We start from the raw sequence: 12495 nt of genomic DNA on the forward strand, positions 1-12495 counted from the left end.
AGCAGTGCTGCCGAGGCACCAGCCATGCTGGTGGGACAGTGTGCCAAGGCTTCCAGCCCCCTGTATGTGTTCTCACGCCTTCGGAGGCAGGCAGGTTGCTTTACTGCCGGGACAGTTTTTCTGTTCCTTCTGTTAGGGGCGCACTCACAGCCCAGCAGAAGCCATCTCATGTCACTTTATTGTCACTTTACGACGAGACGGGGGCCCTGACCTTAAGTGCCGCACGGCAGGGCGTGCGTATTTCCAACCTGCCTGCACTGCCCGAGACACTGCGATCAGAGCACAGCCCCGAGGGGCTGGGGCCGAGGAGGGAAGCCCGGGGCAAGCTGGAATCCCGGCCGGCACCCCCATTGACTGCGCTGCCCCCCCGCACAGCTCTGACGGGAGAGTTCTCCATCCCCGTGAGCGCGCTCCTGGGCAGCTCCCGCCGTGCCGTCCCAGCCGTGGGCGTCCCCGCGGCCGCCCCGCGCCCCGCCCGGTACCGGTACCGGTCCCGCCCCGCGCCCCCCGTTGGCTCCCGCGCTGCCGCGGCCGTTGCGCCCCGAGCCGGCCCCGCAGTCCCCGCTGCTGTCCCCGCTGTCCCCGCTCAGGTGGCGACATGGCGCGGCCGCTGGCGCTCCTGCTGCTGCTGCCCGTCCTCCTCGCCGGTACCGCGCACCGCGCCGGGCCGCTGGTGTTCGGGAGGGGAGCCGGGGAGGTGGGAGGCGGGCTGGTACCGTGTCCCGGCCGGTGCCGTCCCAGGGAAGGGAGAACCTGAAGCGGTGCCGTGCCCCGGCTGGCTCAGCGGAGCGGCGGCGGGATTTAAGCCGGGGGTGAGCACCGGAGCCAGCCGGAGGCACGGGATGGTGAGGGACGGCAGCTGGCCCCAGCCGGGACCGGGACAGCGGCTAGACCGGGGGATGCTGGGGTCGGACCGCGGCTGCTCAGGGTGTCCCCGGAGCGGACAGAGAGGGGTCAGGGTGCCGGCACGGGACAGCGTGCGGTCGGTAACAGGCGGGGCCGGTCCCGCGGGGCTCGGGGGTTCCGTGCGGGACCCGGCGCCGTTAACGCTGCTCTCTCTCCGCAGGTCTCATGTGGTGTCCCGGAGCCATGGCCAGCTACCCGGTGAGTGCCACCGGTCCCGCTGCCCTCCTGCCTCCAGCCAGGCCTCCCGCTGCCCCGGCCCCTTCCCCAGAGCCGCGGGCCGCACGCTGGGGGTGTGAGCCTGCCCCGGCTGCGGAGTCCGGCCCTGAGCAGGAGTCTCTCCCCGCAGCTGAGGCGCCCGGGACGCTGCTGGCTCCGCAGCACACTCGTCCTGGCCATGCCCATCTCTCACCATCTCGGTCTGCCCTTCATGCCCATCTCTCACCATCTCGGTCTGCCTTGCCCTTCATGGGCACTCGCTGTCCGTGTGTCCCACTGATGCTCAGCGGTCAGAGGCGCTGCACTGTGGGGCACACACAAGTCCTGACACCACAGCCAAGCCGTGCCAGGCAGCAGGAACCAAGCCTCAAGTGATCAATTCCCATAACAGCATGAAAGATAATGTGGCACTTTAAAATGCTGTGCCAGCTCCCCATGGAGACCTTTTTTTCTGTGCATGCCAGGCTTCTTCAGAAGCTGAGCAGAAACCTGTTTGAAATGGTGTAACTTTGGCTTCTCTTGTACCTGTCTTCCCCAGCCCAACTGCGCTCGGTATGGGAACTACATGTGTCCAAGGGACTACCATCCAGTCTGTGGCACTGATGGAGAGACCTACGGAAACGAGTGTGTGCTCTGCCTTGCTAACAGGTAGTCAGTTCTGTCCTTCCCTTCCCTACGTGCAAGCAGAACATTCACCCTGACATTCCAGATAACTGAAGCCAGATAATTTACTGGCTTCAGATCATTTGCACTGTTGCACTGCAGTTTCAGCAGTGTCCTCTCAGCTGTGTATCCCCTGCAACAGATTTTATTGTGGTACCTGTAAATGGCGTAGATTGAATTCAGTCAGCTGGATGTACTGAATATTTGTATTAGTATTTCCTGAGAAGGAGCATCTTAGAGGAGCTTGCTTGTCATGTTCATACAATGCCATACAACCAATAAATATAATGCCAGACCCACACTTTCCATCAGAAAACATGAAAGATCCCACCCAAAATGCAGCTTTACATATAAAATATTTATGTTCAAGATCCAAACTCCTGTACTTCTTTTCACAAAGAGGAGTAAGAAAGCCAGATGTTAGGAGAAAACCCTGTTTTGCCTTCATATTGTCTTAAAATCAAGAAAAAGACTGCCTGATATTTGAGAGGGGATATTTTATTCCTTAATAATTTATTTTTTAAAAACCAAATTGAAAACACAGAGAATTGGTATCTAATGAACATTAGATACTCCCCATGAGAATTGACTGGAAACCTTTATGGAGCAGTGTCTCAGTACAAACTGAGAGGAGGTGCTGTGAATAGAAATTTTGATGGTAAAAGGCAATTTATATTAATGAAATAAAAGATATTCTGTTTCCAGCAGAAGGTATAAGTGAGAGTAGTAGAATGACAGAAACAAAACTGTGAACAGATAGATCTCAAGAAAGGGAAGGCTGAAATGAGTTTCTGACTTTGGGGCAGAGGAGAGATTAATTCTGACCAGACAATCTACAAAATTCAAATTGCCAAGATAAAAGAAACATAGGCCAAAATAAAGAAAGTGACAAAGATATCTAAGGACACTTAAGGTAATGTTATAAAGAAAGTGCTGAAATGTGTCATGCATATCTGAAGAATTTGTTACACTTTCACCAGAGCACAGCACAAACAACCCAAGCAAGTGACAAATTGCAAAGAGAATTGGTAAACCTACAGTTTAGGAAAAAAAAGAAAATTAATCAAAATTCACACATAGTAGAATCTGTTAAAAGGGAAGAAAAGAGGTTCTGGCATGTTACATATTAGTAGCCTACCCATCTTTCCTGCCTGGAGTGATGTTGGAGTAAGTTATTAAGCGATTGGCTTTACATAGCCAGAGGTAAAGGCGAATGTAAGCAAAGCAGATACAGATTTGTCACAAATAATCCGATCAAATCCATGAGATTTAATTTTTGGCATGATAACTGGCCAAACGGAGTGGGAGGAAATAGATGTATTGGTGCATGACATTAATAAGGCAGTTTACATTATCTCCACTTGACATTCACATAAGCAGACAAATAGTTATTCAGCTGAAATTGTTAAAGGATGAAGTCACAGAAGTTTGAAATGCTTTGGTTCAAAAGCAGTGATCAGTATTTTACATTTTAAAGAGCTATCACATTTTATGTAATAAAAAATGCAAAATGGCAGGGATATGGTGATCTGTGCAGCATATTATAAAAATTCCCAGAGATCAGGAGAAATAGAGTGAAATCAGTACAGTAAAAGACAAAAAGAAGTGCTGAGTATTGCCCATAGAGAGTGTAAATCCCTATTGTGGAGGTAGAGACAGGAGAGCATCTCACAACCTAAACAGTATATTTAATCCTTTCAGAACAGAAGGATGGGCTTTGAGATCCACCTTTCTAGGATGCTTCATTTTTTTAGGCATGATCCCTCAGTTCCAGATGGATGCATGGCAGATTCCTGAATACAGCAGTGCACACAGAACAAAGGGTTCTTCACTCAAATCTGCTGCTTATTTCAACTCCTTAAGTAATTTCTTAAGTAATTAGTGATGGGCCTTATGTCTTTTTACTATAAGATGTAAAGTACATTTTTTGTGTGATACATGGGATTAAATCCAATTATAAACACAAGATAGAATTTTGTCTTAACCATCTTTTTTTTGCTGTCTTCTTACATGCTCAGAAACATGTTTTTGGGTCTGAAGGGACACAGGGTGGTCAGATACTCTCCTGACCATTTTTCTTTTATAGTTCAGTGGTTGGCATATTTCGGGGCCTTCTAGTTCAGCCTGGAGTTGTTGTTCTAAAGTGTTTGACTTGGCATGAACACAGCACAGATAAAACATTTTGCTTCATTGGAGGAATTTCAGCTTTGAAAAACAGTCCATAGTCATAAGCAATGATCATTCCACTCCAAGTAATCTAAGGTACAGTCTGTCACACTTCTTAGGAAGACAGAACAAAGAGATTTTTCTGCCCTATTTAGCAGGCTGCATCACTAGTTGCTGAAATAGTGCAATGTGGTGATACAGAAACAGATATAGGGACACATCCAGTACTCAAATACAAAACAGTCACTTCTCAATTAACTTGGAGTGATTCTCAGTGGCCATCTTGCAGGTTTGTTCTAGCTCATATTTAAACCCATGAAGAGGCTTCTTGGAGAGAGTTGTACTTCCTGATGGCCGAGACAGAACTGTCCATGGGCTCTTTTAGCCATGAAGGAATGTGTGGGCACTTGGAGAGCCCTGTGTGAATCCATAGAGTGAAGGAATGTGTGGGCACCTGGAGAGCCCTGGGTGAATCCACAGAGTGCTGCAGAAGAGGCTGATGCAGTTGATCCATGATAACATGAGACATCTGGAGCAAAGGTGCAGCACAAACTCTCCCCATCCTGGCTCTGCAGTGAAGCCCCTTAATTGTAAGACCAAAGTTGGTTTTCCTCCTTACTTTATTTCTTTTTCTTTTAAAGCTTAGATTTAATCTATTCTTAAGTGGTGCTCACATGCAAATCCCAGGTCTCTTCCACACTCAGTGTCCAATGTCCAGCAATGACAACATCTGATCTTAGTTTAAACCTAGTCTGACAGCAACACCTGTTCTTTGGAAATAGATGCAGCAGCTTGAGGTGTCTCTGCAGGGTTTAGTGTGAGGGTGTCCTTCAGCCAGAACCACTCTTTACATCCTTGCTGGTGTTTTACATCCCCTGGCCTTGATTTTGCCTTTCATATTACTGATCTGCCTTCTGGCACTACCTTGTGGTTAAAAGATCCCTGATAAAACTACTAACTAGTACAGATTAACCCTGATTTTGGGTAAACATAAGTCTCTTGAATTTCATGAGGAGTAAACCAGCTTGATTCTATTAAGATAAGGAAGCAAACTGATCATCTGGGACAATTTGCATTCTATTAGTTTATTTTTCTATCTGCATTTGCCTGGTAAATTGAGATTTGTAAATGGAGCACCCCAAAATACTGTGTGTAGGACTTACAAGAGAAACAAACCAGTGTTTCCAAACTAAGGAGTGCTTGGCTAAAATTTCCTTAAAGAAGATTCCAGCATTCAGAGAACCACACATTCAAAACGTAGTGAAGCCTCAGATGCCGAGGTGCATCAGGATGCACACCCTTCCCACTGAATTCCCATGTGAAAGGGGAAATGCTGTAAGCATTAGAACTGGTTTGCACCTAAGAGACTGCAAAGCTTAACTTGTGTTAGTGCTTTGTATTGGACATGTTAGTCCTCATGGTGTGATTTGTCATGTGGTGTGACAGTTCTCAGATTTGCAGATGGTTTTATCCGGTTTTATAGGTAACAAAGAATGTGGTAAGTTACTCACTCTGTGTATGTGATTTCATAGATTTTTGCATCATGGTTACTTTGTGGTGATGCTTTCAGTAAGTGATGCAATTAAAGCAGCACTGCATTTAATTGAACACATAGAAAGAAATTAGAGAGTCCAGTTTATAAAATGTGTCTGTAAAATTCAAGTAGTGTTCCTGTTCTAATATATTTTCCTTCTGTTTGCAGGGAAGATCATACGCGTATAGAAATTGCCCATAAGGGACATTGCTGATACTACAGATGGCTGCTTTTCAAGAAAATTAGAGGGTCACAGACAATCCAAATGGAAGCAATGCCTTAAGTGTACCTTCTGTGTAGCCTGTCTTAATAAACAAATGTCATATTTAAAGTTTGTTTACTGTATTAAAACCAATGGTTGTAAACATACTCATAGTACAGTTATAACCTGAAGCCTGATGTATTTTCTTGCTAAAGATGGATCGTAAGAAGGGGATGTCCTCTCTCTATACCAGAAGATCATTTGTGCAGAGAAGGGATTGAGTGCACCAAGGAAGGGAGTGGGTACCAAGTGCCATTCCCACAGTCCCCACAGGGATCAGGGAGGCCCCAGCATCTCTGTCAGAGGCAGTGCTCTTTGGTTCTGGGATATTCTGAGCCCACAGGTGCCAGCAACCCCTGGAGAGCCACTGGAGGGGTTTCTTGTGGCGGCTACCAAACTGGTGGTGGCAGCCTGACACGTGCCAGGCCTCTGCCCCTGGCTCCCTACGTGCAGGTGCTGCTGGTGGGGCAGTGACCCGGGCACCCTCTGCTCTTGCTGCGAGTGAGGGCTGTTTTGGGACGCTGGAGGCCGGGGCAGGGGGCATGCACTGCCCTCCAGGTCCCCATCCCTCTGGGCGCTGCTCCCTCGGGCCGTGAGGTCACCGGCCTGGCTGGCACCCAAAGCCACTCCCTGTGGCAAACATCAAAGCAAAACGGGAAAGCTCAAGACTCCTGTGAAGGGCTGCACTCCAGAGTGGCTCTGGTGGGCCTTCCCACAGCGAGGGTGAGCAAGAACTGGGGTTTGGTCCTCTCCTTGTACCTGTCATGCATATGGGCACATATCTTAGGTTTGTTCTTTGTGTTCCACCAAACAAGAGCTTTTTGCATGCTGATTGAAATGAACTGTGTTGGGGCTGCCCTACAGTGCTTGGTAACACACAGGTGGCTTTTAGCTTTGATGTCAGCCAAGCAGCACCTGCTGTCCCCCTGGCCCAGACCATGGCTTTGTCAGGCTTTGCTGGGCAGCAGCAGTGCAGGCAGAGATGTACAGCGCATTTCATGCCTGAGGAACATTCTCAGGTCAGTGACTTCAGGTTTGAAAAACAATAATGTTTTTGCCTTACAGTTCCTTTAAAGGGTCAAAACTATCCTTACCTTCCAGCACATGCCTGCTTTCATTTTCTTTGAGCAAAGGTTAATCACTGGATGGCTGGAAGCAAAAGAAAAAAACCAACCAAAACCAGCAGTGTATCCCAGTTGGGTGTTTATGAAGGTTTATAGCTCAAAAAGATGGTGAATTTCAGTATGATGGGTTTAATTTTTTTACATTAAAACTGTGCATTACATTTAGGACCATGTTGAGAGCATATCCAAACACTTCTTGAACTCTGACAGTCTTGGTTCTTCCCAGGGAACCTGTTTCAGTGCCTAACTCCCCTTTTCCTAAGATCCACCCCAAACCTCTCCTGGCACATCTTCACAGCATAACTTAGAATAATATTAACATAATAATAACAGATTCACAGCATAATTCATTATACAGTGTTGTAGAATGATGTTACTGTAATCTTTAGACATCAACAACCTCATGGCAATCATTCCCCTTGGCTTATGACACGTGTGTGAGGCTAACAAGGAGTTTTGCCAGCTGAATGGCATGATCATGAATTGTGAATCAAGAAAGGATCTCTTTTTCTCTCTGAGCTCAGGTGGTTGAACAGTATGTTGATTGATTAGGATTTTATTATATTTTCTAGCTTCATAGGAGCAGCACAGCCCCGATCTCACTGGGAGGAGAATGTGCAGCCATCCATATAGATCAAAGGAAGGTCAGAAGATGTCTTACTGCCTTTTGCTAATGAAACGTGCAGATGAATGGCTTTTTTTCCCTGGCTGAGTTGCAAGAACAGCTTTTTTTTTTTTACTGATTAAATTCTCAACTTTCCCTCCTGTGGAATTTTAATTGTTTTTAAATTTGCCCAGGAAAAATGTTTTTAAAAGTTGCCTGAACTCCACATACCGTCGCTCAGCAGGCAGTGTGTGTGTTTTGGGACAGCTGGACTCCAGCTCCCAGCTTAGCTGGGGTAGCTGGGCAGTGCTCAGGCACCCTTTGAAGGGAACGCAGGCTTTCTCCTGCAGGAGGAGGCGTAAATGCTCAGTGACACTGGTGTCTGGAGGAAAAGATAAGTCTCTCCTGCATGACACAGCACCACGAGCAAGAGCAGAAAGGAAAGCCTTGTCTGAATGCTGTGGGAGACAGTCCGTACTGGAAGCTCGGACCTGTGGATTTGCATCTCGCTCTCTAGGCGGCAGCATTTGTTTTCTTTTAAAGCTCCTTTTGTGTTCTCAGCAGCGGCAGCAGGAAAGGCTTTTATTCATCGTTATCGTTTGAATGCATAAACGTTCTGTTAGGAGCTGTTTGTTTTCAACTGTATTATGTTATTAGTGTCAGTGATACTCGGTCAGTCTCATTTACTTGGCAAAGCTAACTTGCTTTTTCCTGATCATTGAATCCAAGTGGTTTTTTGGAGGAGACTCCACGGCACACAATTTGGTAGAAACGTTTTGCTGTGGGCAGATGACTCACAGATGAAGCTGTGGCACTCATTGCCATGTGTAGGACTGCACTGGCTCCTATCTTAGCTTTGTGATTTCTGAGCTGGTCACATAGCAACTGCTTCATTTTCTAAATGAAAGACATCTAAACATCTATAGAAGTAGCATAGGTTTCTGGGGAATTCTGAGCTAGATAACTTCAGAGAAAACCCCCAACTTTTCTCTGTAAAAGTGCCTCGTCTTTACATTGAGGAAAAATTAACCCCTTTTAAGTGCTTCTTCAGTCAACTGGTGAGAAATTATGCAAGAATCTGGTATGTGTGTTTAATTTTACCTTTTAAGCAATTCTGAATATTTCTTCCTGACATTAGGAGTTGACCTAAAACTGCTCTTACATAAGCTAGTCTATTCCAGCTTCCCCAGTGAAAAATCCTACTGTGAAGCACTCTGGAGCAGAGAATAGCGCTGGGGCTGAGGTCTTTAGCTTGTCAAGTAATATCTGGTGTCACTGTAGATTTTGTGGGATATTGTAGCAAGCCCCAAACTGCTGCACTGGAAGGGCCTGGGTTTCCTGGAAGTCCTTTATTATCTTCCAGTCCCCTTCAAATATTTTGGATATCCAGCAATTTGCAGATGTCTGTAAATGGAGACTTGAAGTGAACCATCTCTCTTCATTTGAAGGGCATCTGTCAAAGAGGAGTGTAGGAGAGGCTTCTGTAGGAGGCATTGGGGCTGTTGTACCCTAGCTATCTGCATGCACACCCTCACTTTCTGGCAAGCTTTGGGAAACTCCAAGTAGCTTGCTTCTCTCTGAATTTCTAAAAATCAGCTTTGCATTTACATGGGATTCATAGCTTTCCTTGCCCCACAGTGTTTCTGCCTTCACTAGGCCCATGGCAGTGAAGTAAATGCAGCTGGGTGCACAGAGATGTAGTGAAATGTGAGGTTGTGAGTGGGGGTCACAGCAATGATTAAGTTTATCTGCTAAGAATCATAGAATCATGTAGGCTGGAGAAGACCTTTAAGATCATCAACTGTAAACCTAACATGCCAAGTCCCACTAAGCTGTGTTACCAAATGTAAATCCTGAAAATCAAGCAAAATGCAAATTGTGTCCCTGGTGCTTTCTCTGACTATCAACTTACCCTGTGCCCAGAGAGTGCACTCAATCCCCTTGGCCAGATCACTAATAAAGACATTAAAGAGGACTAGCCCCAACACCAATCCTGAGGAACCCCACAAGTGACCATCCAGCAGCTGATGTAACTCCATTCACCAACACTCTCTGGGTTGTGCCACACAGACAGTTTTTTACATGGCAATCAGTGCATCTATCCATGCCATGATCAGCCAGTTTCTCCAGGAGAATTTAGGGATATGCAACCATAACCAAAGTTTAAAGCTTGACCGTCTATTGAGAACTAGCTAATATTCATGTCAGAATCAAATAGGACAAGGCAATAAGCAAATTATCTCCATGGATCAGCCAAAGAAAAAGACTTCCTAAACTCTGGGCATAAGGGTATGTAAACTCCTGGTACCACCTGTTGCTATGTGACTGAGTCCAAAAAGAGGAAAAACCTGCATATTTTGGGGACTTCTTCCACTCTGACACAGAGAAAGAAGGATATCCTTTTAAAAAGTCATCAGAAGAAGAAAATGAGGTTTTTAACTCTGAAAAGAAAACTGTTTGGGCTCATGAGGAGGGGAAAAAACATTTGTTGTTTTCTGACAAACATTGCCTTTAGACTCTTCCATGCACCAGTTAGGCAAATGCCCCACATATAAGTAACAATTGGGTTAGAATAGGGATCTTGTATACATGCAAAACTTTTGTTAAACACCAGCAAAAATTTCATTCCCATGAGGAACTCCAGAACAGGAACATGAAGAGGTTTTAGGAACAACATTCTTCAAGATGTTCACAATTCTGCTGCTCTCTGTCCTAAGCCACCTGATCTAGAGGGCCCTGCTTGGAGCAGGAGGTTGGGTTAGAGACTGGAGAGGTCGTTTCCACCTCACTTATTCTGCAGTTTGCAATAGCAACGGGCAATTTGCAACCAGCACCTGCACTGCCCAAAGTCGGGTGTTATCAGAACCACCAGAACCACCCCAACAGGTCTGACTACTTATGAGAAAACACCTCAGTTATCTGGAGTGTTGTGTGTAGGTGCACAGCAGAAAAATGTCTCTGAGCCTTCTGCCTAACTTCCCATCTCTTGCATTCAATTTCCTTGGGTGAAAACATCATTAAATGTTTAAAGTCAACAGTCTGCCATTGGGGAGTGATAAGAATACTTTATTCAGAACAGATAAAACACTTTCAGAGATACAAGAAAGTCTCCAGGTCTTCAGAAATGACAGGACTGAAAAACATCTGGCAGAGACCAGCAGGCTGTGAGCAGTTACACACCAACTGTCTCCCGTGTGTCCCTATCCCAGGCCACCAACGTTTCCAGTGCAACAGCAGGCTGGGCACAGAGAGCAGAGCTGGTTCCTTCTGTATTTTATTTTCCCCATGGCCCATTTGTGCCATGGTCGGGCACACAAGTCAGCAAAGCCATTTCTATGCACAGAACAGGTGAATGGGGAGCAGAGGTTAGAATTAGAATCTTGCTAAAAGAATAGCTGCTAAGAGAAGGGTATTTCAAGGGAAGCAGGCTCTAGAAACCCCTGACAGTCTGTTCCAGTGTTCCCTAGCCATGCAGACAGGCCTGTGCTGGACAGCAGGAGTAGCTCAGGGGACACAGCTCTCCAGTGGGCTCCCTGAGCTCAGCCCTGCTGTGCCCACCCCACAGAGCAGGGCTTTCTGCAGCCCAGCCAGAGAATACAGGACACATGGCCCTACGTAAAGCTCTCCCTGGAGAAGAACTTACTAGCCAGGACTAGGCCTAGGATGAGAAACAGCCTTTGAAGAAGGGAGAGAAGCCCACCCAGAGAAGGCAGACAGACTGGCTGTATGTAGCACCAGCCAGCCCAGAGACTGGCACGCAGACACTTGGAGCAACATGAGAGCAATCCTATGCCAGTGCCAGAAGCCTTCCTCCTGCTTCAAACAGCCTCACATTGGCAGTGAGCCTCCAGAACCTGCCCTCACCACTGATGGGAACTGGCCCCCAGCCTTGGGTGTCCCCCAAACCACTTTCCTCCAGCAGGACAAGGTGCTAAAAGGCGTGCTGTGACAAGAGTGTGACTTCCCTAAGCAGCGATGCAGGTATGGCTTAGCTCAGGTTTCCGAGGCTGTTTGTGCTTGTTTGAGCCTGCTGGGCTCTCCCATGGGTTGAGCACTCTCCAGCTGCTTGCCTGTGCAGCGCTGCACCCTGCTCCCGTACTCCTTCCTTGGAAAGCACCCCCATCCACCAGCCCAGGCACCATACCCTGAGAGACAGGCAAGGGCACCCTCCTACACCCTCTCTGCCAGGCACACCAGACACAAACAACCTGCTCACATGGAGCGCCTGAGCCCCCAGGGCAGGAGCAGGGGGAGATCCCAGGAGCAGGGGATGTCCCAGTGAGGGTGACCTGCTTCCTGGGGTGGTAATGAGGCTGTCAGAGCAATGAGGAAGGCATCTGTGAGTGCTTCTGTTGTGCTCACTCAGTTGTCCCCAGCTGTGGCCAGCTGTGTAGAGAAGACTGTGGGCAGCTAGCATCCTTTGTCAGTGCCAGCTTCCCAGGAGCTCTCTTTAGCAACCAGCTTGCTAAAGGAAACAAGAATTTTAAATTTAATTGCTTAGGGCCCTTGAAGCCACTCCCTGACACCCAGCAGGTGGAGCAGAGTCTCCAATATGTTCCTTCCTGGTTCATTGTCACTCTGTGAGTCATTCTAGTTGTCTGCCAGTGTCACAGGACACCACAGGTGGCACAGGGACTGTGGTGTGTGTCACAGAGATGGCCCATCCTGCTCAATGGCTGTGGCAATGCCCAGCAGCTGGTGGCACCAGAGCCACCCCTCCACAGGTGCCTGCCCAGACTGGTCCAACAGAAACCACGGGCTGCCAGCTGCTTGGCACTGCTGCCATGAGGGGGGCACAAGGGCCAGGAACCTGTGGGCTCCCTGGCGTGGGACAGCACAGGGGAAAATTGGTCCTTGTCCCTCATGGTGAAGGCTGAGCAAAGTCATGGGATGGTCAGGACCCGTGCTCAGCCTTGAAGCTGGTCTTCAGGGTAGCATTCCTGCTACAACTGAGAGCCGTGGTGGCAAGCAAGTGTTTGGACAGAGCTCATCCCTGCTCTGGGGAGGGATAAAGTCCCTT

General features: G+C 47.7%; 1 protein-coding gene across 1 annotated transcript; it reads left to right on the forward strand.

Moving 5' to 3' along the window:
* The first annotated feature begins 289 nt into the window (after positions 1-289).
* Positions 290-5822, forward strand: SPINK2 (serine peptidase inhibitor Kazal type 2). Its single transcript, XM_005484629.4, has 4 exons — positions 290-647; positions 1067-1104; positions 1661-1770; positions 5654-5822. The coding sequence occupies exons 1-4, from the start codon at positions 599-601 to the stop codon at positions 5697-5699; spliced, it is 243 nt and encodes an 80-aa protein (XP_005484686.1). The 5' UTR covers positions 290-598; the 3' UTR covers positions 5700-5822.
* The last annotated feature ends 6673 nt before the right edge of the window (positions 5823-12495 follow it).

Source organism: Zonotrichia albicollis, chromosome 5 (assembly GCF_047830755.1).
Source record: "Zonotrichia albicollis isolate bZonAlb1 chromosome 5, bZonAlb1.hap1, whole genome shotgun sequence".
In the NCBI taxonomy this organism is placed as follows: domain Eukaryota; kingdom Metazoa; phylum Chordata; class Aves; order Passeriformes; family Passerellidae; genus Zonotrichia; species Zonotrichia albicollis.